This window comes from Urocitellus parryii, chromosome 3, assembly GCF_045843805.1.
Source record: "Urocitellus parryii isolate mUroPar1 chromosome 3, mUroPar1.hap1, whole genome shotgun sequence".
NCBI lineage: Eukaryota > Metazoa > Chordata > Mammalia > Rodentia > Sciuridae > Urocitellus > Urocitellus parryii.
In genome coordinates this window covers 13,800,699-13,827,168 of record NC_135533.1, presented here as the reverse complement: position 1 = coordinate 13,827,168, position 26,470 = coordinate 13,800,699, and the positions used below count along the sequence as shown (strand labels likewise).

At 46.5% G+C, this 26,470-nt stretch overlaps 1 protein-coding gene across 1 annotated transcript in view; it reads right to left on the bottom strand.

The window, feature by feature from the left end:
* Dennd2a (DENN domain containing 2A) overlaps positions 1-26,470 on the bottom strand; it is a 62,276-nt gene that overhangs the window by 2,167 nt on the left and 33,639 nt on the right. The window contains exons 7-17 of the mRNA XM_026405395.2: positions 26,092-26,142; positions 24,967-25,154; positions 21,307-21,416; positions 20,116-20,185; positions 18,647-18,724; positions 16,377-16,517; positions 14,516-14,664; positions 5,577-5,754; positions 3,709-3,750; positions 1,351-1,468; positions 842-1,087 (exon numbers count right to left, since the gene is read on the bottom strand). Coding sequence (XP_026261180.1) covers positions 842-1,087; positions 1,351-1,468; positions 3,709-3,750; positions 5,577-5,754; positions 14,516-14,664; positions 16,377-16,517; positions 18,647-18,724; positions 20,116-20,185; positions 21,307-21,416; positions 24,967-25,154; positions 26,092-26,142 — 1,371 coding nt within the window. The remainder of the gene's footprint in view (positions 1-841; positions 1,088-1,350; positions 1,469-3,708; positions 3,751-5,576; positions 5,755-14,515; positions 14,665-16,376; positions 16,518-18,646; positions 18,725-20,115; positions 20,186-21,306; positions 21,417-24,966; positions 25,155-26,091; positions 26,143-26,470) is intronic.

Below are 26,470 nucleotides of genomic sequence, written 5' to 3'. Positions count from 1 at the left end.
TGGCTGCACAGCATCCCTGGGGAAGGCAACACCTTTCCCTGCCCAGGTTTAACTCCCATCTACCACTGCTCTGCAAGCATTTCTAGATTTTAGATTCCCCAGAGGGCTTAAGACAAGGTGCAAAAGAGACTGGGATGGTTTCCCCTCCTCTCTCCCTGGAAGTCGAGTGGAACCCAGGCAGACAAAGGCAGGGACAAGCTGCCCAAGTCTGTGGGCCCCGTTTCCCTTTCCACTGTCCCCTTCCCATCTGTGGAGAGCAGGCAAAAAGAAGAGTGGAGGGGAGTGGAGGCCTGAAAATAGGGGAGGAGAGGGTGTTCCTGGGTTTCATCAGGAAGGACAAATAAAAAGGAAGGGGACCTTGCCAGACGCTGGAATGTGGCTCTACAAGAGGCTGTGAGGGGCCAGGCATGGTGGCTCACGCCTGTAATCCTAGATGCTGGGAAGGCTGAGGAAGGAGGATCTAGAGTTCAAAGCCAGCCTCAGCAAAAGTGAGGTGCTAAGCAACTGGGTGAGACCCGTCTCTAAATAAAATACAGAATAGGGCTGGGGATGTGGTTCAGTGGTTGAGTGCCCCCCCCAGTTCAATCTGGTTCCCAAAACAAAAACAAACAAACAAACAAACAAACAAACAAAAAAGGCCAGGAGGGAGGCAAGAGAAGCGAGGGAGGGGCAGGGCGGGCCAGAGGGGTGATTTCACAAGCTCCGAGGCCTGTGAAGGAGCTCCCCTAGGAGGCCAGAGGGAGCCAGAAAACTGTTGGCCTCTGCGCCCAGGCCCGTGACCCTCCTCCCTGCTCTTCTGGAATCTCCAGCTCACTGGCCCCAACGCGGAAGAATCCCTAACCCTTGGCATCCTGCCGGCGCAGCTCCCGCTCCTGGATGAAGCCCCGAAACATCTGGGTCTCCATGAAGACCTCCAGGAAGCGGCGGAGGCTCTTGGAGGAGACAGCTTTACGGAAGGCCTCTCGCTGCAGGGTCCTCTCCTCGCGCTCCCCGGGCGTCAGGAACAAGGAGTAGTGGCCCACGATCTCCACGAAGAAGCGCACAAAGGCTTCGGACACCACCTGGTTCAGGGGGCTGGCATCAGGGCCTGGCAGGGAGGGGAAAGGCCAGAGGCAATGAAGGCAGACGGCCATGCTAGTGCCTGAGTGAAGCCAATTAGTGACCAAGTGATTGCTAGCTGTGGCAAACTGTCATCTAGGAAAAGTTACCTAACGTTAAGTCATTTCTTTCCCCCTTTACACAGATATTTTAGTGCCCAAATGGGGGAGATGGAAAAATTTCCCCAGGGGAATGCGGGCCATTGTGCAGCTGCTCTGAGGCCCCTGTGGTCCTGGAGGGAGCTGCCTTTACCAGCTGTGCTGTCCAGGGGCCCTCCATCCTGGTCACAGGCCAGCTCATTCCGCTGCTCCAGAAGGTGTTCCAGGGCCACCTGAAGCTTCCGGGGTAGGATGGAATCCTCGTCCTCCATCTGTAAAGCAGAAGCAGGTGGGCCACTGTGCTAGTGCTCCTGGGAGCCACCACACAATGGCCATAGGTGGGCAGGCTGGCTCACTTCCCAGGTTAGTGGAAGGAACAGGATTTGGAACCAGCACCTGAGGTCTGAGTTCCAATCCTACTTTTTATAAGCTGTGTGAGCCTCAGTTTCTCCTCCATTTGTAAAATGGGCTACCAATCAATATGTGCCTCATCTCCAAGATTAAAAGCATACAATTCTCTTGTGCAAGTGCTTGGCACTTCACGGACACTCAATAGGTATTTTCCACTGTCCACACCCTGTAGGGCAGCTTGTGTTCATGGGGGAATTCTGTCCAGTTCAAAAGACCAGTGTGATCCAAAGCTGGCCTTGTGATCTGGGCTCAGATGGGAGAGCCTCAGTGAGGGCCAACTCTGGGGCCTCTGGGAGTGAAAGCAGATGAACTAAGGACGAAAGGCATTGACGCTACTCAGTTCTTCCTCAGGGTGCTTACTCTAAGCTCACAGCTACCCATCAGAATGCCTAGGAAGACTTTCTGTCATCATTTTTTTTTTTTTTTTTTTGCGGGGTGGGTACTGGGGATTGAACTCACAGGTACTAGACCACTGAGCCACATCTCCAGCCCTATTTTATATTTTATTTAGAGACAGGGTCTCACTGAGTTGCTTAGCACCTTGCTTTTGATGAGGCTGGCTTTGAACTCTAGATCCTCCTACTTCAGCCTCCTGAGCCACTGGGATTACAGGCATGAGGCATGGTGCCTGGCTCTGTCATTATTATTTATTATTGCTTTGCCATTTTAAATGGCACTGGGTATTGAACTTGGGGGTACTTATCACTGACCCACATCCCTAGCCCTTTTTTTTTTTTTAAATTTTGAGACAAGGCCTTATTAAATTACTGAAGCCCGCCTCAAACTGGTGATCCTCTTGCCTCAGCCTCCTCACCATTCCCAGCCTTTCTTTGTTATTCTTTGCAAGATCTAATGGGAGTTAGACTTCTTGAGTAAATGATAAAAAGAAAATAAATGTGCACTGCTTTCCTCTGATAATGAAAGTAATTTAAAATCGCTACAGAAAATATGTGAAGCTGGGTGTGGTGGTGCATGCCTGTAATCTCAGGGACTCAGAAAGCAGAGGAAGGAGGCCAGTCTGGTCAACTCAGGGAGACCCTGTCTCAAAAAAGAGAAAGAAAAAGACCTGGGGGTGTAGCTCAGTGATAAATCAGTGGTAAAGTACCCCTGGAATCAATCCTTAGTACACACAAACAATGACAAAAAGAGAAATAAAGAAATATATGAAAGTTTATTAAAACAATTTAAAATCACTCATAACTTGTCTCTCAGTCTCCCTTCCTAATAAATCAGCATTAATGTGTCAGTAAGTTTTTCTTGAAATCATCTTTCTTTTTGCAGTGTTTGGAACTGAACCCAAGGCCTCGCACAGCAGTCTACCATTGAGCTTCACCCCAGACCCTCCTTTCAATTTTCAAAAAAAAAATTTATTTGTACTTTAATATTTATAGGTTTCCTTTTAATCTTTTAAAAACACATATATAGGGCTGGGGATGTGGCTCAAGCGGTAGTGTGCTCGCCTGGCCTGTGTTCGGCCCGGGGTTCGATCCTCAGCACCACATACCAACAAAGATGTTGTGTCCGCCGAGAACTAAAAAAAAATAAATATTAAAAATTCTCTCTCTCTCTCTCTCTCTCTCTCTCTCCTCTCTCACTCTCTCTCTAAAAAAAAAAAATTCTCTCTCTCTCTCTAAGAAACAAAAAAACCCACATATATATCTTCCTTCTATAAAAATAATGCTTACAATTTGTGTCCTGATTTTTTTTTTTGTTTTGTTTTTTGGTACCAGGAATTGAACCCAGGGGCATTCAACTATTGAGCCACATGCCCAGCCCCTTTTTAAATTTTTTTATTTTGACACAGGGTCTCGTTAAATTGCTGAGGCTGGCTTTGAACTTGTGATGCTCCTGTCTCAGCCTCCTGAGTCACTGTAGACTAGACATGTGCCACTGCACCTGATTCTGAATGTTAGAAAATCTTTTCGTGTCAGAGCACACAGAATCACCCTTCTTTTCGCCTCTTGGCCTGAGGCTGTCTTTGTCCAGCTCCACCAGCAACCCCAGGCCCACCACAGAGCCTGCCCAGAGCTAGGGAGCTGAACCCCAGGAAGAGACAGGTAAGAAAAAGGGAGCAGCAGGTGGGGCTGGCCCTCGCACTCACCTGTCTGAGGAACCGACTGTTGATGAGGTCGACCACCAGGACCTACGGGACAGAGGAAAAGGGACAAGTATTGTCACCAGGGCCTCTGGGATAAAGGTGGACTCAGCCTTCTTCCTCCTTGGCCAAGAGGCATCTGGGGTGAAGGGTGGGCCATGCTGGCCTCCTGGTGTTGCGACTGCCACCACAGATGGCGGACAGGGAGAAAGCAGCCACCAGGTCCCTCTGCTGCCTGATGGCTCCCGTCTGGTTCTGATGGGCCAAGACAGAAGTTCCTGGGTTCTTTTTTAAAGTGTGCTGGTTATTGAGGTGGGTAAAAGATGCTGAAGGTCCCCACTTGTTCCTGTCCCTCTCAGTTTTGCCACTCCCCACCTGGGGCTTCTCCTTCTTTCTTCCCAGTTGTCCACTGAATCTTGTCACTTCTCTCAAAGGAACAGGAGAGACAAGCAGAGCGATTCAACCAAGCTGCAGGCAGCGGCCTTTCATTAGCTAAGGCTTTCAGGACAAAGCACCTTCTCCCCCCCTCCTCAGGGTCAGGGTGGGGTGCAAGGGCCAGGGTGCGGTGCAAGGGCCAGGGTGCGGGGAGTGAGGCCTAGTAGGTAAGTGCTGCCCCTGTGAGTGGGACCTTTGCTTGAGCCTAGTAGAGGCCCTGGCTATGATGGAAGAAGACAAGGGGTCTGGATGGTCTCCCAACCACAGCCAGCTACAGGTGGGCTCAGAGAACTGCTGCAGATCAGAGGGTGGTCCCACACACCCCTCTTCTGGGGCCCAAATGAACCATGTAAAGCTCACACTGCACCTGCACAAACCCTTCACCTTTAGGACCCTGGGCAATTAGAGGACCAGTATCTTGAGCCCTGGGGAAAAATAGAGAGACAGATGCTACTAGGTTTAGGACTGAATGGCACTGTTCAGTCCCCTAAGGTTTGGTCTCTGACTGCTGGAAGTCCCCAGGACACAGGGGTAGCCACTTTAGAGAAAGGGGTTGGGATTAAATAACTCCAGAAGTGCCAAGCAGCACTTTCTTCCTGAGATACTAATCTAAGAACCAGAGTTTGACCATTAGCAATGTTCTGGAGGTTGTTTTTTTAACTGAAATGACAAAGGACCTTTCATAGGTGTACAGTCATTGTCTGTTTTGTCATAAGATCAAAAATGCATTTGAAGTTGGGTATGGTGGCACATACCTGTAATCTCAGGGACTTGGAGGTTGAGGCAGGAGGATCACAAGTTTGAGGCCAGCTTTGGCAATTTAGTGAGGCCCTAAGCTACTTAGTGAGACCTTGCCTCAAAATAAAAAATAAAAAGTGCTGGGAGTGTAGTGCAGTGGGAGAGTGCCACAGGTTCAATTCCTTGTACCACACAAAATAAAAAATACATTCCAGTTACTGCTAATTCTTTGTGTTTGTTCCTCCCTTTGCACTGGGGGTGGGAGGGAAGAGGGGGACAGGACAAACGGCTGTGTCTGAAGGCAGAGCTAATGGCTTGCTAGGTTGTTCACCGTTGTCCTTCTCAATGGCTGCTCCACTCTTCATTTTATTTATTTGTATTTTACTTTATTTTTTGCAGTTCTGGGGACTGAACCCAGGGCCTGCCTGGCAACAAGTTAGGCAAGTACTCTCCCACTGAAATACCCCCCCAACCTCAGTCATTTAATTTAGAAAGAAAAACACAGTGTTTGTAGCCACCCGAGGGTGGACTAAACCAGACCTGAGCCAGGACCTGTCACAGGCGGAGCAGTGGCTGGACAGCTTTCTGCCTGCTCCCGACACTCCTGGCTCTGAAGAGCCTTCACTTGCTGGCACAGCCCTCCCAGTACTGCCCCCCTCCCCCGGCTCTGTGCACCCCACTGGGGATGGGCTGGGGCTCACCTCTTCCAGTGGCAGCTCCCTGAGCAGCGGCAGGGAGCTGGACAGCAGCCCAATGAGGAAGGGGGTGGGTGAGCACGCGATGTCGATCATGGCAGGTGGCAGCACGGGGATGTAGGTGTGCTGCCAGCTGAAGGGGTAAATGAGCGCCACCATGGCATGACAGCACTTGGATAAGGTGCTGCAGAGGGAGAGATGGGAAAGAAAGCCCGGTTCAGCTAGGATGAGGACAGGCAGCCTCATGGAAGGCTGGAGAGGAGCGTCTGGACTTCTCCCCAAGGCATGCTGGTTAGAAGCATCACACAGGGATTACACATACCCAGTCACTCAGTCCCAGCACCGGGATCGGAGATGCTCTGAGCCTATGCACAAGGCCTTAGGATACAGCTGCAGGGGCTGATGCCCTGCCCAGATAACCAACCCAAGAGTGTCCTTCCCTGTGAAAGCCACATCCACCCTTGTACAATTTTGATGAAAATCATACAAACAAAACAAAACAATGCCCCCACCCAAACAAAACCCCAAATCACTGCTACTGTTTGGATGTGATCTGTCCCCCAAGGGTTCATGAGCTGGCAGCCTGGCCCCCGTGTGGCAGTGGTGAGGTAGTGGAAACTTTCAGAGGGGGGCCTGGGGCAAGGTCATCAGTGATGGGGCTCACCACCTCACGGAGTCGAGCTGTGCCCAGGAAGGGGTTTGGTGTGCTCCCACCAGAGTGAGCTGTTATAAAAAGACAGAGGCCGGCCACTCCCTCCTCTCTTGCTTCTTGCCAACTCATTGCCCCTCATGTATTGGGCCAGTTTCCAATTTTCCATCACATTGATGGGGCCATGGAGACCCTTGCCGGGGAGCTGACACCATGTTGTTTGGACCTTTCAGCCACTGGAATTTTGAGTTGGATAAACTGCTGTATTTTATAAAGTATTAAGCCTCAAGAAAGCCTGGATGCAATCAGGGAAAATGAGGATTTATCCTTTGGTACTTACAGGACAACAATCCAATTGTTCCATTTTGTTTTCCTTTTTTTTGAAGTTTTTAAAAAAATACCTTTTTATTTATTTATTTATTTTTATGTGATGCTGAGGATCAAACCCAGGGCAAGCGCTCAACCACTGAGCTACAACCCCAGCCCACAATTGTTCCATTTTGTAAAAGTGAAACTCATATACAGTTACCCCTTACCTAGAATCCTGACCAAAGGACAATATGCTAAATAACTTAGAGGTAACCCTTTAAAGTACTAAAACAAAACATGGAGAAATATTGGGAATCTCTCTCTTTGATTCTCTTGCTTTTTTTTTTTTTTTTGTTGCAATGCTAGGGATCAAACCCAGGGCCCCAAACATGTCATCTAAGTGCTCTACCACAAAGCCACATCCCCAACCCTGGAAATCCCTCTTCCAAACAAATGATCATGGCTGGGCATAGTGGCACATTCCTATAATCCCAGCGGCTTGGGAGACTGAGGCAGGAGGATGATGCGTTCAAAGCCAGCCTCAGCAAAAGTGAGGTGCTAAGCAACTCAGTGAGACCCTGTCTTTAAATAAAACACAGTGCCCTTGAGTTCAATCCCAGGTACCTTTAAAAAAAAAAAAAAAGTCAAAGCAGAACAAAATAAAACAACTCAAACTACTTAGTTTTCAATGTGTTCCTCTTGAATTCAGCACCCCCGTGAAACATGTTTAAAATATACATTAGCACATGGATAGAAGAAATTGTAGATCTATTGTACAATATGCAATATGATCACTATAGTTAATAATAACAATGTACCACATTCCCCCCCACACCCCAGTACTGGGGATGGAACCCAGGGGCACCCACTGTACCACTGAGTTATAACCCCCAGCCCTATCTGTCTATCTATTGGTACTGGGGATTGAACCCAGGGATGCTCTACTACCGAGTGACAATCCCAACCCTTTTTATTTCTTATTTTGAGACAGCCTCTTGTTAAGTTGCCCATGTTAGCCTTGAATTTGCCATCCTCCTGTCTCAGCCTCCTGAGTAGCTAGGATTACAAGTGTGCATCACCTCAGTGAGTGAGTGTGAACCAGGTGGAAGAGAAGGTGGTTGGACTGAGGTTAGGAAACGTGCTAAGCAATGCTGGCGCTAGATACATAGGATGCGTAAATAAAAGTCACAGATGAAATTCATTCAGTGAACTGGAAGACGTTGAGCTAAGGGGTAACTGCACTCCGTTCTGACGGGGACAACAGGTATACTGCTGGCTGTGTAGGTTAGGGGCTGTCAGATCTGCCCCTGCAGCTGGAGCCAAGTTTCCACACCTGGTTATCATCACCACCTCTGTAGGTAGCTGGAGCACAAAGGGAGCGCTGGGCACACAGAGCAGAGCAGCAGGCAGGCATCTATTCGAGGAGTGTCTCATTTCTCTGGCTCTCTAGCCCACGTCATTATTCTTAAAAAAATTGCCTTGTGCAATACAAGAAAGGAAAGGTCAAATCCTGCAAATAATACAGTTGGTGGTGGCAGCAGTTCCCCGAGAGGTAGAGAAGAGAAAACCGTAGTGAGGGTAGGGTATGTCTTCCTTAATCGGTGCTGCAAGTTCTAATGAAATTTTCCTCCCTGACTTGAGGCAGGAGGGTGAGCACTGCTGGGACCAGGGGTCTCTTAGGAATATGCAAAGGGAATGGTTCTGGGAGGCTGAGGGTGACTTTTCAAGCCAGCTGGGAGCAGTCTCCCTGGGCATCAGCTGGTTGGAGGAGGGGCTGTCTTTGAAGGAAGGGTGAGGAAGAGCATCCTGGCAGCTGGCTCACATTACAGTGTGGGTGGAGGAAAGAAACACCAGCTCCCACAGCTGTGACCAACTGTACAGAAGAGGGAGAGGGAAGAGAAGGCCCCAGTGGGAGGGTAGTGGGCCACGGGGCTCAATGGTGGGCATAGCAGGAAGGGTCAGGCCCCTGAGCGTTTTGCTGTTGGGTGGTAGTTTCTGAGGGCTGAAGGCTGAAAAGTATTATTCCAGAATATCAGGATGCACTTGTGAAACGCTAAAGTTTCCCTGGAGCAGACACTTCCATTCTGGTCCCTATTAAGCCTCTGTGCCATATTTAGGGATCCTGTACCCTGCAGGCTTCCAATTCATCTATGGACCAGTGACAATCTAGCACAGAGCTTCCTTAAGACACTGTCAAAGAATCAGTAAGTTTTCCTAACTAACTAGTTAGGAACTGAGGGCTGATCTAGTCAGTGCCCTCTAGCCCCCCAGCTCCTGTGGGCATCACTCCCAGGAAGAGCAGTGAAAGGTAAACTGGGGTCTGATCTTGGGCCTGGTGAAGCCTTGCAGAAAGTGGGTGTCACCAAGAAGCGGCTGCCATGTTTCCATGACTGTACTTCGAAACCCTGAAGTATCACACAACTATTCCTCAAAGGCTATAGAAAGATAACAGGTTAGCAAACAATGAGGAAAAAATTGCTCTTTCTGAGAGCAAAATATCTGAATAGGATATTTTGAATTGGAAATGATGGAATGATGTACTAGACTACAGCATACTTAGTAAGAATACTAGATTTCAATGGAGTGAAATCAATAGCTGAAATTTAGGTGGTATTTGGGTTAAAAACAATAGATAATGGTTTATAAATAAAGCTTTAATTAACATTTAAAAAAAAAAAAAAGAAACCCTGAAGTAATGTGTCGCTGAATTTACAAGGACACAGGCTGGGCCTCAGGAAAGCCAATTCTGTCACCTCCTGTGTAATCTCAGGAGGAGCTCTTCATGTCTCTAGAGTCTCCTGTAAAAGGTAATCTCCAATGTCCTTCCAGCTTAACATCTACAAACTCTCCTCATAAGACAGAAAACAAGCCAGGGACTGGAAGTGGGAGTTTTGTTTGAGGCCACAAAAAGAACTAGGGTGTCACAGGAAGGTCACTGTAGAGTTTGTTAGCAGAGTCCGGACAGAACGATGGTGACATCTCACTCTAAGAAACTGATAACTGAGTCTGAGTGGTTTTGAGGCACTGAAGTTAAGTCCCAAAGGGGAAGAGCTGACACAAAGCTAGTGTGGCTGGGTGGGAGCTGAATCCAACAGAAGAACCGGAAGATGCTTTCGGCCAAGGACATGTGAGTGATGGCTTTGGATTAGAAGATTATAGTATCTGTGGCTATTTATCCTTTAGGTCTTGCTTCAAATGGTATCTTCTTGGTGTTCGTGTATAAAAATAGATGGCTAATACTAAGTGTTAAGTCAGAACTTGCCATTATGATATTAAAATTGGTTTCTTCATAGAAGTTTGCTGAATTAAATGTATTTGTCTCCAAGACTTTGTCAACTACTGAGGACCAACCTGACCTGTGTATTCTGGCTACCAAGCACCAACGGGGCAGCAAACTCATCTGCCTAGGGGACATATTCTCAAACCTTGTGTTCTGAGATGGCAAACATTGCCAAGGGCAGCTGATTCTAGAAGATCATTTAAGTTTATGAAAACTGATGCAGTTAACCATACGTCAAAACCAAGGCTTAAACGCCAATAGTTGCCAAGATCTGATCACCTAATCCTATTTGTCATTAGCCAGTAGGCTTTCACTCGGCTTATGGTTTATTGCACTATGAAAAGAAAATAACCTTGAACATTAAAAGCTTTGTGCCATCTAAAATTCTTTATGTGAACTTGTTTAAGTTCTGATTTTATTCAGCCTGGTCTATAGGTTTAGCCAAAACTTTCTGGAACTAAAATTAGTAAACTAAAAAACAAAATGTTTATCATAGGGAAGATGAAGATAGGAGTAATATTTATCTGGGTTGTTATGGCAACAGAACAAGCCATCAAAACAACATTCTTTCTTTTCCATCTGTCAAACTTTCGCTTGACAGACCTTTAAAAACACTCAATATCCACCCTAAAGATGAAACAGAGCAAAAATGTTATTCTAAATTTGATAGATTTTTGGCTTGACTTAAAACCCTTTTACAACTCATACAGTATTTGCCACAGCTCCCTGCAATTTCCTCTTGCAGTGGGCTGACTCCCCAGCAGTGACAAGGAAATACATTGTGTTTGTGTTTATGGGGGACAGTGCTAGGGGCAGGCTAAGGCCCACTCTGGGATGTCATGGGTGTACTGAGTTTGTGAGATGTCCTGTTCTCATGCTCTGTTCTGTGTCCTCAGTAAGACTGGGGCCACAGAAAGAAAAGAGAAAAATAAGGAGGCTTCCTCCCACTTTTAGCTGAATGGGGCTAAGGATTAGCATGTGTGCAGTGCACAGAGTCCTAAGGATGAGGGGAGCAGCTGTAACTTACCACTTTTTTCACAGAATTTGCCAGATCAGGAAACCTGCAGCCAGTCACTGTTCCCCTAACCCTTGTTTGTCGAGGCCTGGCCAAGAACCTTTTAATTCCCTACAGCTACTCTTCCATAAATCCAACAGAATAGGGTGGATACAGATTTTTCTACATGGTCCTCAGAGTCAGAGACTTTTGGAAAATTTCATGGAGCATGGTGCCAGAAGGCCTGGAGCAGTCTGGCCCATGGAGTCTAGGAATTTCAGAGCTGAGTCTGTGGGGGCCACTCAGTCACACCTACCTTACTGTAGCCCCTGCTGGAAGGCCAAAGGCCACTGAGGGAAGGAAGCCTCTGAGGAAGAAAGCTTGGTCTTCCTGGTGTCAGCTTCAAAGTGACTGCTGAGCTTCTAATGGCTCCTAGTGGCCTGCTTTACAAAGCTTTTTCTTCTACATTTCTGTGGACAGATAGAGTTCCATACCCTGCAGGTCACCCACCCTCAGATCTTGGTGGCCTGGCCAGCTCCCTGGTCTTTTCTGGAGTCAGACACCTCTCTCACTACTGGCTTCCTTGTGCAAAGTGATTGAACCTCTGCGCCTTTCAGGGTTCTGATCAGAACACCCACCTGACAGGGCTGCGGGGAGCACTGAAGAATGCAGGTGAGCCTCTGAGAAAGCGGCCGGCCCAGCTGTACCTGCTGTCCTTACTGTGATCAGGTTCACTCATGCTTGGTTTTCTTCTCTTCCTATCTTGGAACTCTTTGGGTCTTTTAATATCTATTTTCCTACCCCTTCAAATCTGCATGAGGCAGTATAAGATGGAAATGTAGTTTACTGGATAAGAAAGAGAACACATAGGGAAAGAGCAGCTGCCTGCAGGGAAAACAAGACACCAGAGTGCCCAGAAAGAACCACTAGGGGCCTGGGCTCGGTAAACCCCTGTGTCACAAATGAGGAGACCCAGGGCCCAGGGCTAAGGAAGTTCAGGGTCTTTCCTCTGTGAGTGTGGTAAGAGAGGGACATGCATGACTGGGAGCTGTAAAAGGTATAAAAAATGCAATTCAGGGGGCTGAGGTTGTACCTCAATGGTAGAGTGCTTGCCTAGCATCTATGAGGCACTGGGTTAGATCCTCAGCAGCACATAAAAAAATATAAATAAAATAAAGATAAAAGCTGGGTGTGGTGGTGCAAGCCTGTAATCCCAGTGGCTCGGGAGGCTGAGGCAGGAGGATCGCAAGTTCAAAGCCAGCTTCAGAAAAAGTGAGACACAAAGCAACTCAGTGAGACCTTGTCTCTAAATAAAATACAGAATAGGGCTGGGATGTGGCTCAGTGGTTGAGTGCCCCTGGGTTCAATTCCCGGTAAAAATAAAGATATTTAAAAATGCAATTAAAGCATTTTACACACACGTGCGCACACACTGTACCATGGCCTAGCTCTGCCCAGAGGAAACACTGAAATTATCCACGTTCCAGCTGCTTCTTCCTCCCTTACAAAAATCCACTCCACAGCACCTAGGATTTAACAGTTGCTTCAAAAGAAGCACATGACGTGTAGCGTGTGGCATAGTGAGAACTGCAGGCAGCACAGCTGACAGCTTACCTGCCCCTCTCTTGGGCACGTGCTGTTTGAAAGACTACATCTCTAAGGGTACGATCCCAGGCAAGGAGAACAGGTGGCAGGGCAAGGAGACAAACTCAAAGTCCCTTCTATGAAGCCCTGTGGGTAACCTGTCTCCTCCATAAGGCTGCCCCAGACAGGGTAGGGAGTGGGGCCGGGGAAGAGACTCTGGGCAGGGTCCATTCCTTGTTCCTCTGTCCTTCCTCACAGCAGCTTTGTGGAGGGGTTGGACCAGCATCCAGGCTGTCCACCCAGAAATTTGTCCAAGGGTAAGGTAGAGGTGGTTGTGTCCTTCCCCAGACACCTTGTAGAAAGCACTGAGCCTTCTGAGATTACCTCTACTGCCCCTCAAGGAGATATGCATCTTTACATTTCCACCCCTTTCTGTTCCTATCTCTCCTTTCACTGCACTTTGTCCAGGAAACTAGATGGTTTCCTGCTCTCATGAGGGTGGGGTACCCCCTGGTTGCTCCACTCCAGCAACACTCATCAACTCAGGCATTTTCTCAGTCTGGGCCCTCCCCAAGTCTAACATCTTCATCCCAGATACGAGCTCTCCGGGGACTGTGTCCCCAGCTCTATTCCGAGCAGACACCAGGTTTGCTCAGCTGGACTTCCACTTCCTGCCTAGGTCTTTCTGAAATCTATCACTTTTCTCTCCCCCAAATCCAAGCCTGAGAATCCAACTGTTTGGGGAGAATGAGGGGCTGAGTGAGCCTTCCAGAGAATCAAGATGGTTACTATAGTGCTAATGAAACCCCATCCTGGTCACTGAAGGGTTACTCCTCATCCTTAGTATCCAGGGCCCAACCTTGAGAACTCTTTGGCTGAATTCCCCAGTGCCCAGGGAGCCTGGAGAGCTGCCAAGCACCCAGCACCAGCTGCAGGCTAAAGACAGGGCCTGCTTCCTGACACAAGTGCACAGGGAGTACAGTAACTGTGACATTTAAAAGTGAACTCAAACACAGGGTGGGGGCCATCGGGGAATAGCCAAATGGCTGCTGTCCAAAGAGGAGCATCATGAAGGTGACCAGATGGCTGCAGTGGAGGGGAGGGCTGGATGCCATTTCCTCCCACGCTCCCTGATGAATTCCATGTTGATACATTTTGTCCTTTCCATTCTTTCTTTTCTTCTTCTCTTTTGTTTTCTGCAGTTCAGTCCTATTTCCTCTTTAAGCCACTGTTACTTGGTTTCTCTTCTTCTGCCATATCTTCTTTCCAGATGCACCTCTCAGTGGCCCCCTCTGCCTGGCTGGCTGGAGGACTCCACACCTTGGCCCTTCCTGGAGCTGTAGCTCCCACCTGCACGCACACTTCTGGCTTCTGTGCCCTCAGTCCAAAGCGAAGAAGGTAAGAAGGTTAAGAGCCGGTGTTTTGAAATGACGAAAAAGCAAGATCTTCTTTTGCTGGAAGTTCAGAGATCACCCAAACACCTCTCTGCATTTCTTCCAGATCTTCTTTGATCTGTAAATCATGGATTATGACCACGGGGATTGGGTGGCATCCTGAGGGGCAGTGAGTGCTGTGTATGTTGTGTGATTTCCTTTAGTAATGAGGAGAGGGACGCCTTTTAGGTGAGTCTGCACTCTTTCCTCTGCCCTGCAATCCTTCCACCTCTGCCTGCTTCACCTTCTCTGTTCTAGCCACAGAGTGCTCCTCTGCAGTCCTGAATGTGATGTGTGAGGCTTCCTGCCTCCTTGCCTTTGTACAGAGAGTTCCCCTGGGAACAAGGGCCCTCCATCCACTTCCACAACTAACTGCATCTAACGAGCCTTCCCAACATGGTGTGTCCAGTTACTTTCCTGTTCCCCTCATTGGACTGAGAACTATGGACAGGTCTGTGCCTTTTACCCCACTGTTTTTTTCACACATAACAGAGTGCCTAGTGCACAACAGAACCTGTGGCAAGTAGGCAGGGAGCCTGCCTTGGCTTAGGTCACTAGTGTCTTCTAGGCCTTCAACATCAGCAGCCACTGCCTCCTACTCTTACCCACAGGAGCTCTCCCCTGAACCTGGCCTGTTCTACACACTTCAAGTCTAAGGCCATTCACACACTCCAGCAGAAGGATCCAAAGTGGTACCTGAGCTTGTCTGCAAGGAATATGACCCTCCTTTCCAGAAGCAGGGAGGCAAAAACACAGACCAGGTGGCGGACACTGAGGCAGGAGAAGAGAGACTCAAAATCCACGTGTTCAAGCCGGGAGTCCAGTGGGCGGCACAGCTCGATCACCTGCCAGGGAACAGAGCAGCTATGAAGGCAGGCCACCTGTCAGCCAGACCTTTCCCAGGTGTACACAGTCCCTGGGGCTCTGAGGTCCCCAGCATGGATGACCCACTGGCAGGGGAACAGGAAGAAAAGAGAGGAAAACAAAAGGGACTGGGGAAGGAGAAGGAGGTAGTTGGGGAGGGAAGCAAATGCCTCACATTCAACAGAGGACAGTTTGAATGGAGGCCAGAAAAGTGGATGTCAGAATCAGTAGCCCTTTACCCAAAATATCAGGAGGCTCCCCCTTGCTAAGAACACATCTAGACTCCCCATGGAGAATTCTCACTACTAGAAAATGGCCTAGACTTTAGTGTCCCCACTGAAAATGCCATTGTCTCACGGGGATTATTACCTGCTGGAACAGAATCACAGGCACAGGCCTGAGCAGCACTACTAAGACGCACTTCTTGAGAAGGCATTTCTTTCTTTTTTTCTGGCTCCAACTTGTGATCCTCCAGCCACAGCCTCCCAAGTAGCTGGAATTACAGGTGTGGACCACCATACCCAGCCAGATATTTCTTAATTCTCCCTAGTCCCATTACAATCATGTTCTGATACATTTTCATCTATACTCAGTGTGTACATCATTCCATAGTTGCTGTTCCTGAATCTATCAAGTTGCTACTCATGTGTTTCTCTTTTTTGAAGAACTGCGGTTTGAACCCAGGGCCTAATGCATGCTAGGCAAGCGCTCTGCCACTGAGTGACATTCTCACCCCATGTTTTTCCCCTTTAAAGAGCTGACTCCTCCATGGTGAGCTGAACAGAGACTAGAATTTACTCTTAGCATTGTACATACCCAGTGTTCTATCTACACTGGGCTCACTCACGGCAAACCTCCTGCTACACCCCATGGCTGAACCACCTGTAACTGGTATGGGACGGTTTCAGGCTCGCTAGCAACAGCTCTCTGTGCTGGGAAACTGGGTTGTTTAGAATGTCCCAGTCTCAACTTCATCCTTCCTTTGTCTTCAGAGGTGACCTACTTTTGCCAGGGCCTTTGGAAGTAGAGACTTGAGGCTAAATGGGATCAGTTTTCTGATGTCCATGGGGCCACATGAAGAAGATGGGAAGGGTAAAAATAAGCTCCTTCAGGGCTGGGGTTGTGGCTCAGGGGTAGAGCGCTCACCTGGTGCATGCGAGGTCCTGGGTTCAATCCTCAGTACCTCATAAAAATAAATAAATAAAATAAAGGTATTGGGGCTGGGGATGTGGCTCAAGTGTTAACGCGCTCGCCTGGCATGAACGGGGTGCTGGGTTTGATCCTCAGCACCACATAAAATAAAATAAAGATGTTGTGTCCGCAGAAAACTGAAAAATAAATATGAAAAGTTATAGGGGGATGCAGATACAAAATGTAAATAGGTTCAAATAAGATTTATGAATGACTATGGGCAATTAAGAGAAGGTAAAGATGCTCAGTGACCAGTAAGGCCAACATCATGCAAAGTAATGCATGTGCCCCCCACAGCATGGTTCTTAGAGGTTGCCCTGGGGTGGAAGCCTGGGCTGAATGGATTGGACCAAGTGTGGAACTTCTGGGAAGTAATCTGGACCCATCCGAGGAGCAAGGTAGATAACTGAATTTGATTGTTTGCTGAAAGCCAGCCCTTCTGACCACTGGACTTGGTTGACTGGACCATTTTCCTAGAGAGGAAAGGAACCCCACTACTCACCTCAGTCCCTGAACCCGGCAAGAAGTTCTTAACAATAATGGTTTTGCCCAGGGCTGGGAAAGGGGCCTCCATGACACTCCTCATGAGGGGCTGGACCAGGGCAGGAGAGATTCCACGTCGTTTTTCCACCTCATCCAAGATCTGCAAGGATCAGGAAAGCAGCTCAGCGATTCCGAAGTCAGAGCACCAAGGTGTAGCTCAATCCTTGAGGGAGTGGGCCTGCCATGGTGACTCGAGAATTATGGAGAGGCCTTGCAGACCTCATCAGGCCACATTTAGATTATAAGTACTCTGATTCAAGGCATTATCGGTCCCAATTCTTCTCCCTTCTGTATCTGCTGCTTTTGCAGTGTGACTTTGTAGTTCCTAGTACTAAAGGGTGAAGTATAGTTCCTTGCCTCTTCACTCTGGGTTTGGCATGTGACTTATTGGGCTGCTGTGTTCATTCTTAGTGGGACTGATACTGTCCCCAATGGGGTAAAAACTGGTTCTTGGGAAGGTGGTAAAGAAACTTAGATGTTATAAAGGATTGTAGCCCTCTAAGGGGCCATAACACATAAACAGATACATGATTTATTTGTGGAATTAAAAATTCACTCGAAGTAGTCATCAGGGAAATGTAAATCAAAATCACAATTAGTTATCATTCACATTCATTAGAATGGCTTTATTTATTTATTTATTTATTTTTTTAAAAATTTTTTAATATTTATTTCTTAGTTCTCGGTGGACACAACATCTTTGTTGGTATGTGGTGCTGGGGATCGAACCGGGCCGCACGCATGCCAGGCGAGCGCGCTACCGCCTGAGCCACATTCCCAGCCCCTAGAATGGCTTTAATCAAACAATAATAACAAGTGTTGAAAAGGAAATTGAGAAATTAGAATCCTCATATGCTTCTGGTAGGAACGTAAACTAGTCAAGCCAGTTTTAAAAACTGTGGCAGTTTCTCAAAAGGTTAAACAAAGTCACCATACAACCTAGCACATAGCCACTCCAAGGTTCCTACCCAAGAGAGATGAAAACATGTTCATATAAACATGTGTATGTGAGTACTGATCACAGCATTATTGCTGGTGGCCAAAGCTGGACTTGCTCATAGGAGCCGTTTCACCTCCAGCTCCACAGGCCTTCTCACCACAAACGCTATGACCTGCAGCCCAGTTCCACACTTGAGCACACCCCTGTGAAAGGCTGACCTGGGCAGCAATATGCAACTGTGCAAGAGCTATAAATGACCAACCTGAGTGAGAAGCAACTGCCCCCTGGTGCAGCAGAGAGAGATACCACATCTCAGATCACACTGATGGCATGAAGTCTAGCAGTTCAAGTTCTACTATGGCAAGAGGTCCCTCTATATCCCTATAACTCAGGCTTCTACTGAACTCAGAAGGAGAGTGAGCAGGAAGTAGACTTTTGTTCAGAAATGCTTCTAGGAAGCATATATCCACCCACACAGATTTAGGGACTGAAAAAGAAGCTCAGACTGAAAAATATATATATATATATACACACACACACACACATACAGGCAGGATTTAAAATAAATTAATGGATTAGATACTCATGTCTGATGAATACAGGAAATGAAGGTTGGATTATATATAGTAAAAAAAATTTTATAGTGCTAGGGATTAAATGCAGGGTCTTGAGCATGCTAGGCAAGCATTCCCCTAATGAGCTATATTCCCAGTCCCCTTTACCCAACTTTTGATATCAGCATCACATAGGATAAAAATTCTGTTCTATATCAATATAGAATATTGGGTGGATGAGCTAAATTAATATAGCATTTCTCATGTCGTGATATAGTGGTTCATTTTCCAGAATAGACCAAATTATTAATATTTTGATAAACATAGAACACTTAAAAAATAATAAATTTCACACATATGCATACAACACTAAGATTCAGAAAGCTACACATACATACATGAATCTCTGTGATTATTTTTTTTTTCCCAGCAAAAACCAATATGACAAATAATGCTTAAAAGAAGGAAAGTAAAACACCTGGCAGGTTCTGGGCAGCTCCTCTGCCTGGCCCTCCCTGCACTCCATTACCTTACCCTCTCCCCTCTTCTACTTTCTGGGCCCATCCTCCAGAACCAAAGATGAGAGGACAGAGGTGACAATGAGGTGAGGCCGGGAATAAAGAAACAAGAAGGCAAACAGAGAAGACAGTCATGAGGAGCTGGGGAGGTCTGTCCCCAGGTCCTCTGGGCCCTGCCTCTCCTTCCCCCTGCTTCCTCCCAGGGCCAAGTTCTCACCTTTGAAAAGAGACTGAAGCATCCCAGGCGGCTCACAATGCAGTACACTTCAGGAAGACGCTTCCCTTTGCCTCCAGGCTTTGAGTAGAGAAACAGAAGGACAAGAGGAGCATTAGCAACCTCCGGGAGGAAAGTCCCCTGAGCTGTCCATCATGTGCCAGAAGATCATGAGGTATCTTCTGAACAACAGTGAGGTGAGCAGTTATTAGCACCCCACATCAGTCAGGAAGCACTTCTAGCTACACATTATATATATTTTCATTCTCCCGAAGGGCCCAAATTAACGGTGCTATGCACACAGCAGGTACTCAATATGGCCTACAGAATTACAAAGGAAAGAAGCTTATTAACTTGTTTACCCATATCACTGTAGTTACTACTGAGGAGTTATTTTGAGAATATCTGTTATGATAATGATAATTCCAAGTGAAAAATAATTTCTGAAGATGTTTTTGAAAATAGACTTTTTTTTTTTAAAGAGAGAGTGAGAGAGGAGAGAGAGAGAGAGAGAGAGAGAGAGAGAATTTTATTTTTATTTTTTAGTTCTCGGCGGACACAACATCTTTGTTGGTATGTGGTGCTGAGGATCGAACCCGGGTCGCACGCATGCCAGGCGAGCGCGCTACCGCTTGAGCCACATCCCCAGCCCTGAAAATAGACTTTTAAGCTAATTTTCAAACCAAAAGAAAAATCAGTCTCAATAATTTAAAAGTAATTTGAACAATAGAAATTATTATCCCACTTAACTTTTTCAATTTTTTAAAAAACTTTTATTTTTGTTTTTATTTATTTTTTTATGGTGCTGAGGATTGAACCCGGGCCTCACACGTGCTAGAAGAGCATTCTACCGCTGAGACACAATCCCAGCCCCCAACATTTTCAGTTGTTAGCCACATTTTTTACCCATTAATTAATTGAACAAATATGTATTGAATACCTACTATGTGCCATGCATTACTTGACTCAACAATTTTTAGCCAATTTCAAAGACTCAAATACGCTTGCAGTGGAAAAAGATTCATCACTTCTAATGATTTTAAAAGAATGGGCCTCAAAAAGACAAATTATAAAATGTTTTAGCATGATCACTTCCTTGGAACAAGTTTCTGACTTTTAAAGGTGATTGTTCCATAGGGGCCACTCTTGAATTATTTGAGTTTTCTCTCCTTAGCAACCATTCTGAACGTTCTCACTAAGCACTCAGGGTCTGTTTAGCACATTACATTAAAATGACATATGGCTAAAGGAGAGGAGGACAGTCTTTAATTTGGTGGGAAAATAAAGTATTTTCCTTTTGATAGAAATGGAGATATTACTTCCACCTACGAAAAAAACTCAGATGAGTCCCCAAATCTGTCTGTAACGGCCCTGGGGAACCTGCCACACCTCCTATTCCTTCTCCTGCAGCATATGCACATCTCAGACCTGGCCATCCACACAGGGCAGCTGATTGAGAACAAACTACTAACCAGTAGTCTCCGGCAATAACCGAACCTTCTGCTCCCGTCTTCTCCAGTCAAGACGAACGAGAAGGTTTCACTGTGGGGGGAAGCACACAAGCTCATGAAGCAGAACAAAGCAAGAGGCGCCACACGGAGGGCACCAGGGGATATGCTGGAGGGCTGTCAAGAAGAGTTGCTTTCTAACCTGCTGTCCTTCTCTGCTGAGACTGTGGTCACAGTTTTGGAGTAAATGTCAGGCAAGCAAAGATCTATAATGCCATATGTTGTGAGAGAAAATGAGTTTTTTTTTTTTTCATGCTGAATTCTCATGTCACTCTATCACCTGAGCCATCCCATTGAATAAAATACAACTATCATTTACTATTATGGCTGAGTAGAGGGAGGAGGGATAGGCACTGTCCTCTGCAAGCCTCAGGGTGAGGGATGTGACGCCATGAGGGAGTAGCTGAGGACAGGACAGTTCTGGGCCTCTCAGCACTGGCCCTTGTGTAGCTCTCTCAGGGCACTGTTTGTATCAACTATCCTAAGGCTTGGACTGTTCTTGAAGACTGCTAGGCCACCTTCAAGGATACACAGGATAGGTGGCCTACTGAGCTTGGTCAACTGTGGAAGCAGCAGATAAGGGAAATACTGGCATCTTAAAATGTGGGCTAAAGTAGAAATGTAAACTGATCGCAATCCAAGCAACAGGTAGAAGAAATGTTTCAGGAGCACTGGGTAAGGGTGGTGACAGGCAATGCCTGCTTCCTTCTTTGCCCAGACTAAGAATTCCCTTCATAAGCCACATGAAACACACATACACCCAGACTGCCTTTGAGGCCCTATAACTGCCCATGTAGCAATGTGATCTCATTTCAGGGAAGTGTTAAAAATAGCACAGGGGAAATCTTAGGCCAGAGCCCATCAGGTTTGCTTAATGGTATGACTGACCTAGGGGGTCTGCCATCCATGATCCCATCTCTCTCTCTCTCTCTCTCTCTCTCTCTCTTTTTTTTTTTTTTAGTATTTATTTTTTAGTTGTAGTTGGACATAATATCTTTATTTTATTTTTATGTGATGCTGAGGATTGAACCCAGGGACTCGCATGTGCCAGACGAACGCTCTACTGCTGAGCCACAATCTCAGCCCCCATAATCCCATGTCTTAATTCCTGCCTAAAAGTCTTTGGGGGTGAAAAGAGGAGAGGCCAGCACATACCTGGTAAACTGCTGGACAGGAGTCCAGTCCTTGGCATCAGGGAAACAGAACTGGGGAATAGCCTTCAGCTGGTCTTCAGCCTCTCTCATGAACTTGAAAGACCTTTCCAACTGTAGAGAGAAAGGTGCAAGAAGGTTCAAGAATAAACTCTGGCATTGGACAGTGACGAGACTCCTGTCTCCCACCTTTCTGCAGCTGTGACTGCCCCTTACTTAACCTCCTCCCTTAGGAAGGGTTTGTGCTCAGTCTGTGGGGCCTTTCCCCAGGGGCAGTTCCAACTGAAGTCCATTATTAAATGTGTTCCAATAGATAAGGGAAAGCTCCATGGCAAGCCCTCCAGATGGCAGGTTCCAGGATCCAGAGCTTCGAGCTGGTTTCCCAATCTCTGGGCCCACCAAAGAATGGTACACTATTTACAGTCAATATAGACACTAAAATTATATTACACTGTAAAATTCGACTAGTTTCAAAGAGTATCCAGCCCACCATTCTCACTTCAGAGATCAGAAAATACATCCTGAGAAGGTAAATGATCTGTTCAGATTGCACAGCTAGTGTTAGAGTAAGAAAAGTGATTGTAATCTCTGGCCTTTCTTTTTTTTTTTTTTTAATTTCTTTTTAGAGAATTTTAATATTTATTTATTTTTTTAGTTTTCGGCGGACACAAAATCTTTGTTTGTATGTGGTGCTGAGGATCGAACCTGGGCCGCACGCATAGCAGGCGAGCACGCTACCGCTTGAGCCACATCCCCAGCCCTGGCCTTTCTTTATTCCTATTTTTTTTTTAATCTCTCTCTGATAACCCAGCACTCAGGACAGTATCTGACACACCACAGACTGGGTGGATATCTTGTTAAGGAACAAGATGAATTAAAATCTGATCTATAGACAAAGTCCATGAGTTTGCTTCTTTTGTGAATGAACAGGAATCTGTTTGGGAGATAAAAAGGAATAATTTATAATTCTCTAATTATCATTTCTATCATTTATCTAATTATTACTCAAGCTTTCATGTCAATTTATCAATTGGTACTTTCTTTTTTGGTGCTGGGGATCGAATACAGGGCTTTGAGCATGCTAAGCCTGAACTGTACCATTGAGCTAAGCCCTGAACCCCTCAATTTGTAATTTCTTGGGGAGGGGTACCAGAGATTGAACTCAGGGACACTCGATTACTGGGCCATCCCCAGCCCTATTTTGTATTTTATTTAGAGACAGGGGCTTACCAAGTTGCTCAGTGCCTCACTTTTGCTGAAGCTGGCTTTGAACTAGAATCCTCCTGAGCTGCTGGGGTTAAACGCATGTGTCACTACATCTGGCCTTTTAATTTGTAATTTTAAGTGTTGAGAAATGTCAGGTTTTTTGTTTGTGTGTTTTTTATAGGTTTACACTTGTTAAACTTCCTGTATAAAAAGTAAAGGAAAACATTGTGCTAAAGTTACCTTCATTCATTTGCAATACCATATATCTGAATTTCTGAGGTTACGAATTTATAATGTCTAACAAATTCCTCCTGTAATAATTTCCTTCAATTTCTTATTTTGTTTCAATTGCTTGCCACAGTCTTGTAGGGGCTGGGGATATAGCTTAGTTGGTAGACTATTTGCCTCATGTGCACAAGGTCCTGGGTTCAATCCCCAGCACCACTAAAAAAAATAACAAAACAAAACCCCCCAAACCAGCCTTGCAGCTAACTATAGCAGTGCATGTCTATAATCCCAGTGACTCAGAAAGCTGAGGCAGGAGGACTGCAAGTTTGAGGCTAACCTGGGCAATTTAGCAAGACCCTGTCTCAAAATAAAAATGAATATAAAAAGGCTGGGTGGGGGAGCTCAGTGGTAGAGTGCCCCTAGATTCAATCCCTAATCCAAAAAAAAAAAAAAAAAATCACACAATGTATGATCCCAAAAGAAAATTATACTATGGGAAAAGGCTAGAAGAAAACATAACAAAAGCTAGCAAGCATGATCTCAGTGTAGTGGGATTATAGATGTTTTTTTTTTTTTCCTTTACACATTTCTGAATTAGTCTCTTTTCAACAGTGATTTTATAACTTTCTACTAAAAAAAGGTTTTCATGGGAATGTCTGGGAGTCTGGAGACTCCAGGCTAGAAATGGTAAACAGTCAGCAGTTCTGGTGATTCACTAACTAATTAATTCATGACTTCATGCTTTGTTCCTGCAACACTGATGTGTTGGGTCCCAAGGATGACAGGACAGTCCTTCATGCCTTGGTTTCAGTCCACCTGAGCTTCTCCATGGGGCAGCGCCCCAGCAGGCTAATGCATGGCAGTGGGGTTTCAGGGCTCATTCCTTAGAGGTGTGGCAGCTGCAGGAAGAGGAATAGATGACAGTTTGGAGGACCTGTGCCTGTGCCCGTGGTTTGCTTCCATTTTCATCACTTCTCTCAATGCCAAGGAGGGGTCTTGACTGATGTGCTGTCCGCAGTAGGCAGGAAGAAAGAAAGGCTGGCTTGTGGAAGGAGAGGCAGAAGGCTGGGACCCAGGCTCACAGGAGCTGGGATTAGGCTGGGGTAGTGAGACTCCGAAATAGCAGGATGCTCCCCCACTGAGTGCACATGATGTGATGACCATCACATTCTACTTTATGAAGTCCTGTCTGCCTTTTTTATTTATGCTTTTGGTATGCTTACCTTATGTCATCTTGTCAGAATGTAAACTCCTTGAGGACAGAAAACCCATTTCATTCATCTTTGTAATCTCTCAGGTGCAAGCAGAAAACAGCTTTTCTGTTTGTTTTCCTTGTGTTAGGGACTAAACCCAGGGCCTTGAGAATGCTAGGCGAGTATCCACAACTAAGCTACATTTCCAGCCCCTCAATGTCAGATGTTCTTCATAAATTCTGCCTGAACTGGATTAAAATATGGTAGAATCACTTTAATACTAATGTCAAAGTCAAGAATAATTTATATTTTATTTGCCAAATCACTGTAGGCTTTATTAAGTAGCATCATTATTTTAGGTACCGTGATTTAATAGATGGTAAATCCAAACCCACATCCCCATGAATCATGAGATAATGGGAATTCTCCTGCATACACAAACAGATGCGCATGCACATGTTCAGCACAAACACAAATGTCACACTACCTGTGGAAAGCTGTGTGGCTTGAGGGAAGAAGGCAGGATAGGTGGGAAAGAGTTGTACCTGGCTGGATAAGACTGGGGGAGGACAAAGAGAATGGGAGCCAGGCACTGTGGCACACACCTGTAATCCCAGAGACTTGGGAGGTTGAGGCAGGAGGGATCACTAGTTCAAAGCCAGTGTCAGCAATGTGGCAAGGCCCTAAGAGATCTTGTCTCTATATAAAAAATAAAAAGGACTGGGATGTGACCCAGTGTTTAAATGCCCCCGAGTTCAATCCCTGATACCATAAAAAAAAAAAAAAAAGGGAGAACAGAGTGGTGGGATGGTCAGGGAGTGAGAAAGTATTTTTGCCTGTACTTGAGTCCTTGAATCTGTCCTCCAAGGAACTTTGGTCATTCTCTAGGAGCAGTTTTTTTTTTTTTTTTAAACTTGCTAGACCTAAGTAGGGTACATTTTTAAGGTTCTAGACCCAAGTTTTTCCTCAGACTTTCCCACCTCCCTGAATCTATGAGAATATGGCAGCCCCGGGCAGCCCACAGGGTCTCCCCATACCTTCAGAGGGAACTGCTGGGTCAGTTCCGGCACATATGCAGCCCCGGCCTGCTTCTTGTGCAAAGACACCACTACAAAGTACTCGAAGAGCTGCCTCTCCTGGTACTCAATGAGCTCCCGGTCAAGCAGTGGGTACCGAGGGGCCTGCTTCAGGCGGGACTTCACGTTGACCAGGCGCTGGCTGTGAGCTGGGGAGACAGAAACCAGGGCCCTGCAGTGACTCACTTGCTAATGTGGCCGCGCAGTACACAGGTCATGTAACCCCCAGCTCCGGTCCTTCTTCTAATCCCTAGAGTGCTTCTACAACTAACAAATTAGTAGAAAACTCTTTTTTTGGACCCTTGCCAATCTCTGGGAGGCGCAGCTCTCATTTGATGGGCAGCACCAATCAGGGTGGGGAGTCTGAGACTGCGGGACTCGGCCAGGGATTTGCTGTCTGGCCTCAAGGCAGAGGCTGATGAAGACCTTGCCTCCATCTGTCTTTGGGATGGGGACACTAACTTCTCCTGTACCCCATCCCCCTCATCTTTCAGTTTATGTGATGTGATAAAAGCCAGGCCATCGTGCTCTTGGGGCTGTGAGCTTTGTAAACATCCTGTGTGGCTCAACTGGCAGAGGCTTGACTGACTTGGGACCTCACATCTCCCTCTTCTCCTGCCAATGGAAACACACTGCTCATTCCAGAGGTGGCCAGGGAGCAGCTGTGGCAGAGGTGAATGAGGCAAGGCTGCCCAGTGGACAGGTCCAGGTCACTTTACTCAGCATCCCTGACTTGCTTTTTTTGGCTTCTCCCTGGAGCCTGAGAAATCTTTGAAAACTCAGTAGAGCCTGGACGTGGATCACCAAATGTCAGACCCGCAGGGATGAGTTATTTCAACAACTTCATAAGACGCATGAGGAGCAAGATGCCCCAAGCTGCAGGCTGGGTAACAGCACCGTCCCTGTGGTCCGGTGCATGGCTGGCTGGCCTCTGCACAACCTATGGGTCCCATTGTCCTCTCAGACACTCACATCTTGTACAGCAACCTGGGCAGCACACATCTTTCCCTTACACAAGGGAGGAGGGCCATCTTTGTGGCTTCCAAGTCACCTGTGTGTGCCCCGCATAGCAGCTGCTCTTCTCACCTTTCAGCTTCTCCTCGGTGTCACTGTCAGACTCACTGTTCTCGTCTGTCACTAGACCAAAAGGGCAAGGAAGGAAGTTGCAAATGTGAATTCTTTTAATGCAGGAAATAGACCCCCAATTTCTAGTTTAGAGGAAATGTTTTGTCATCTGTTTAAATGTGACACAAACTCTGTCTAATTCAATATATCCCCAAATTAATACTAAGTAATTTCCAAATTAATATTCGGGTTAAGATGGCTCTTATATCAAATATTACAGCAAGCGACACTGGCCCTTCAGGCTTGCTGAGCCAGAATACAGCTACCGTGGCAGGCCAGGGCATCCAGGCCTCTGATGACTGGAAGGAGGCGGAGGAGGAAGCCAGAGCATGTACCACCC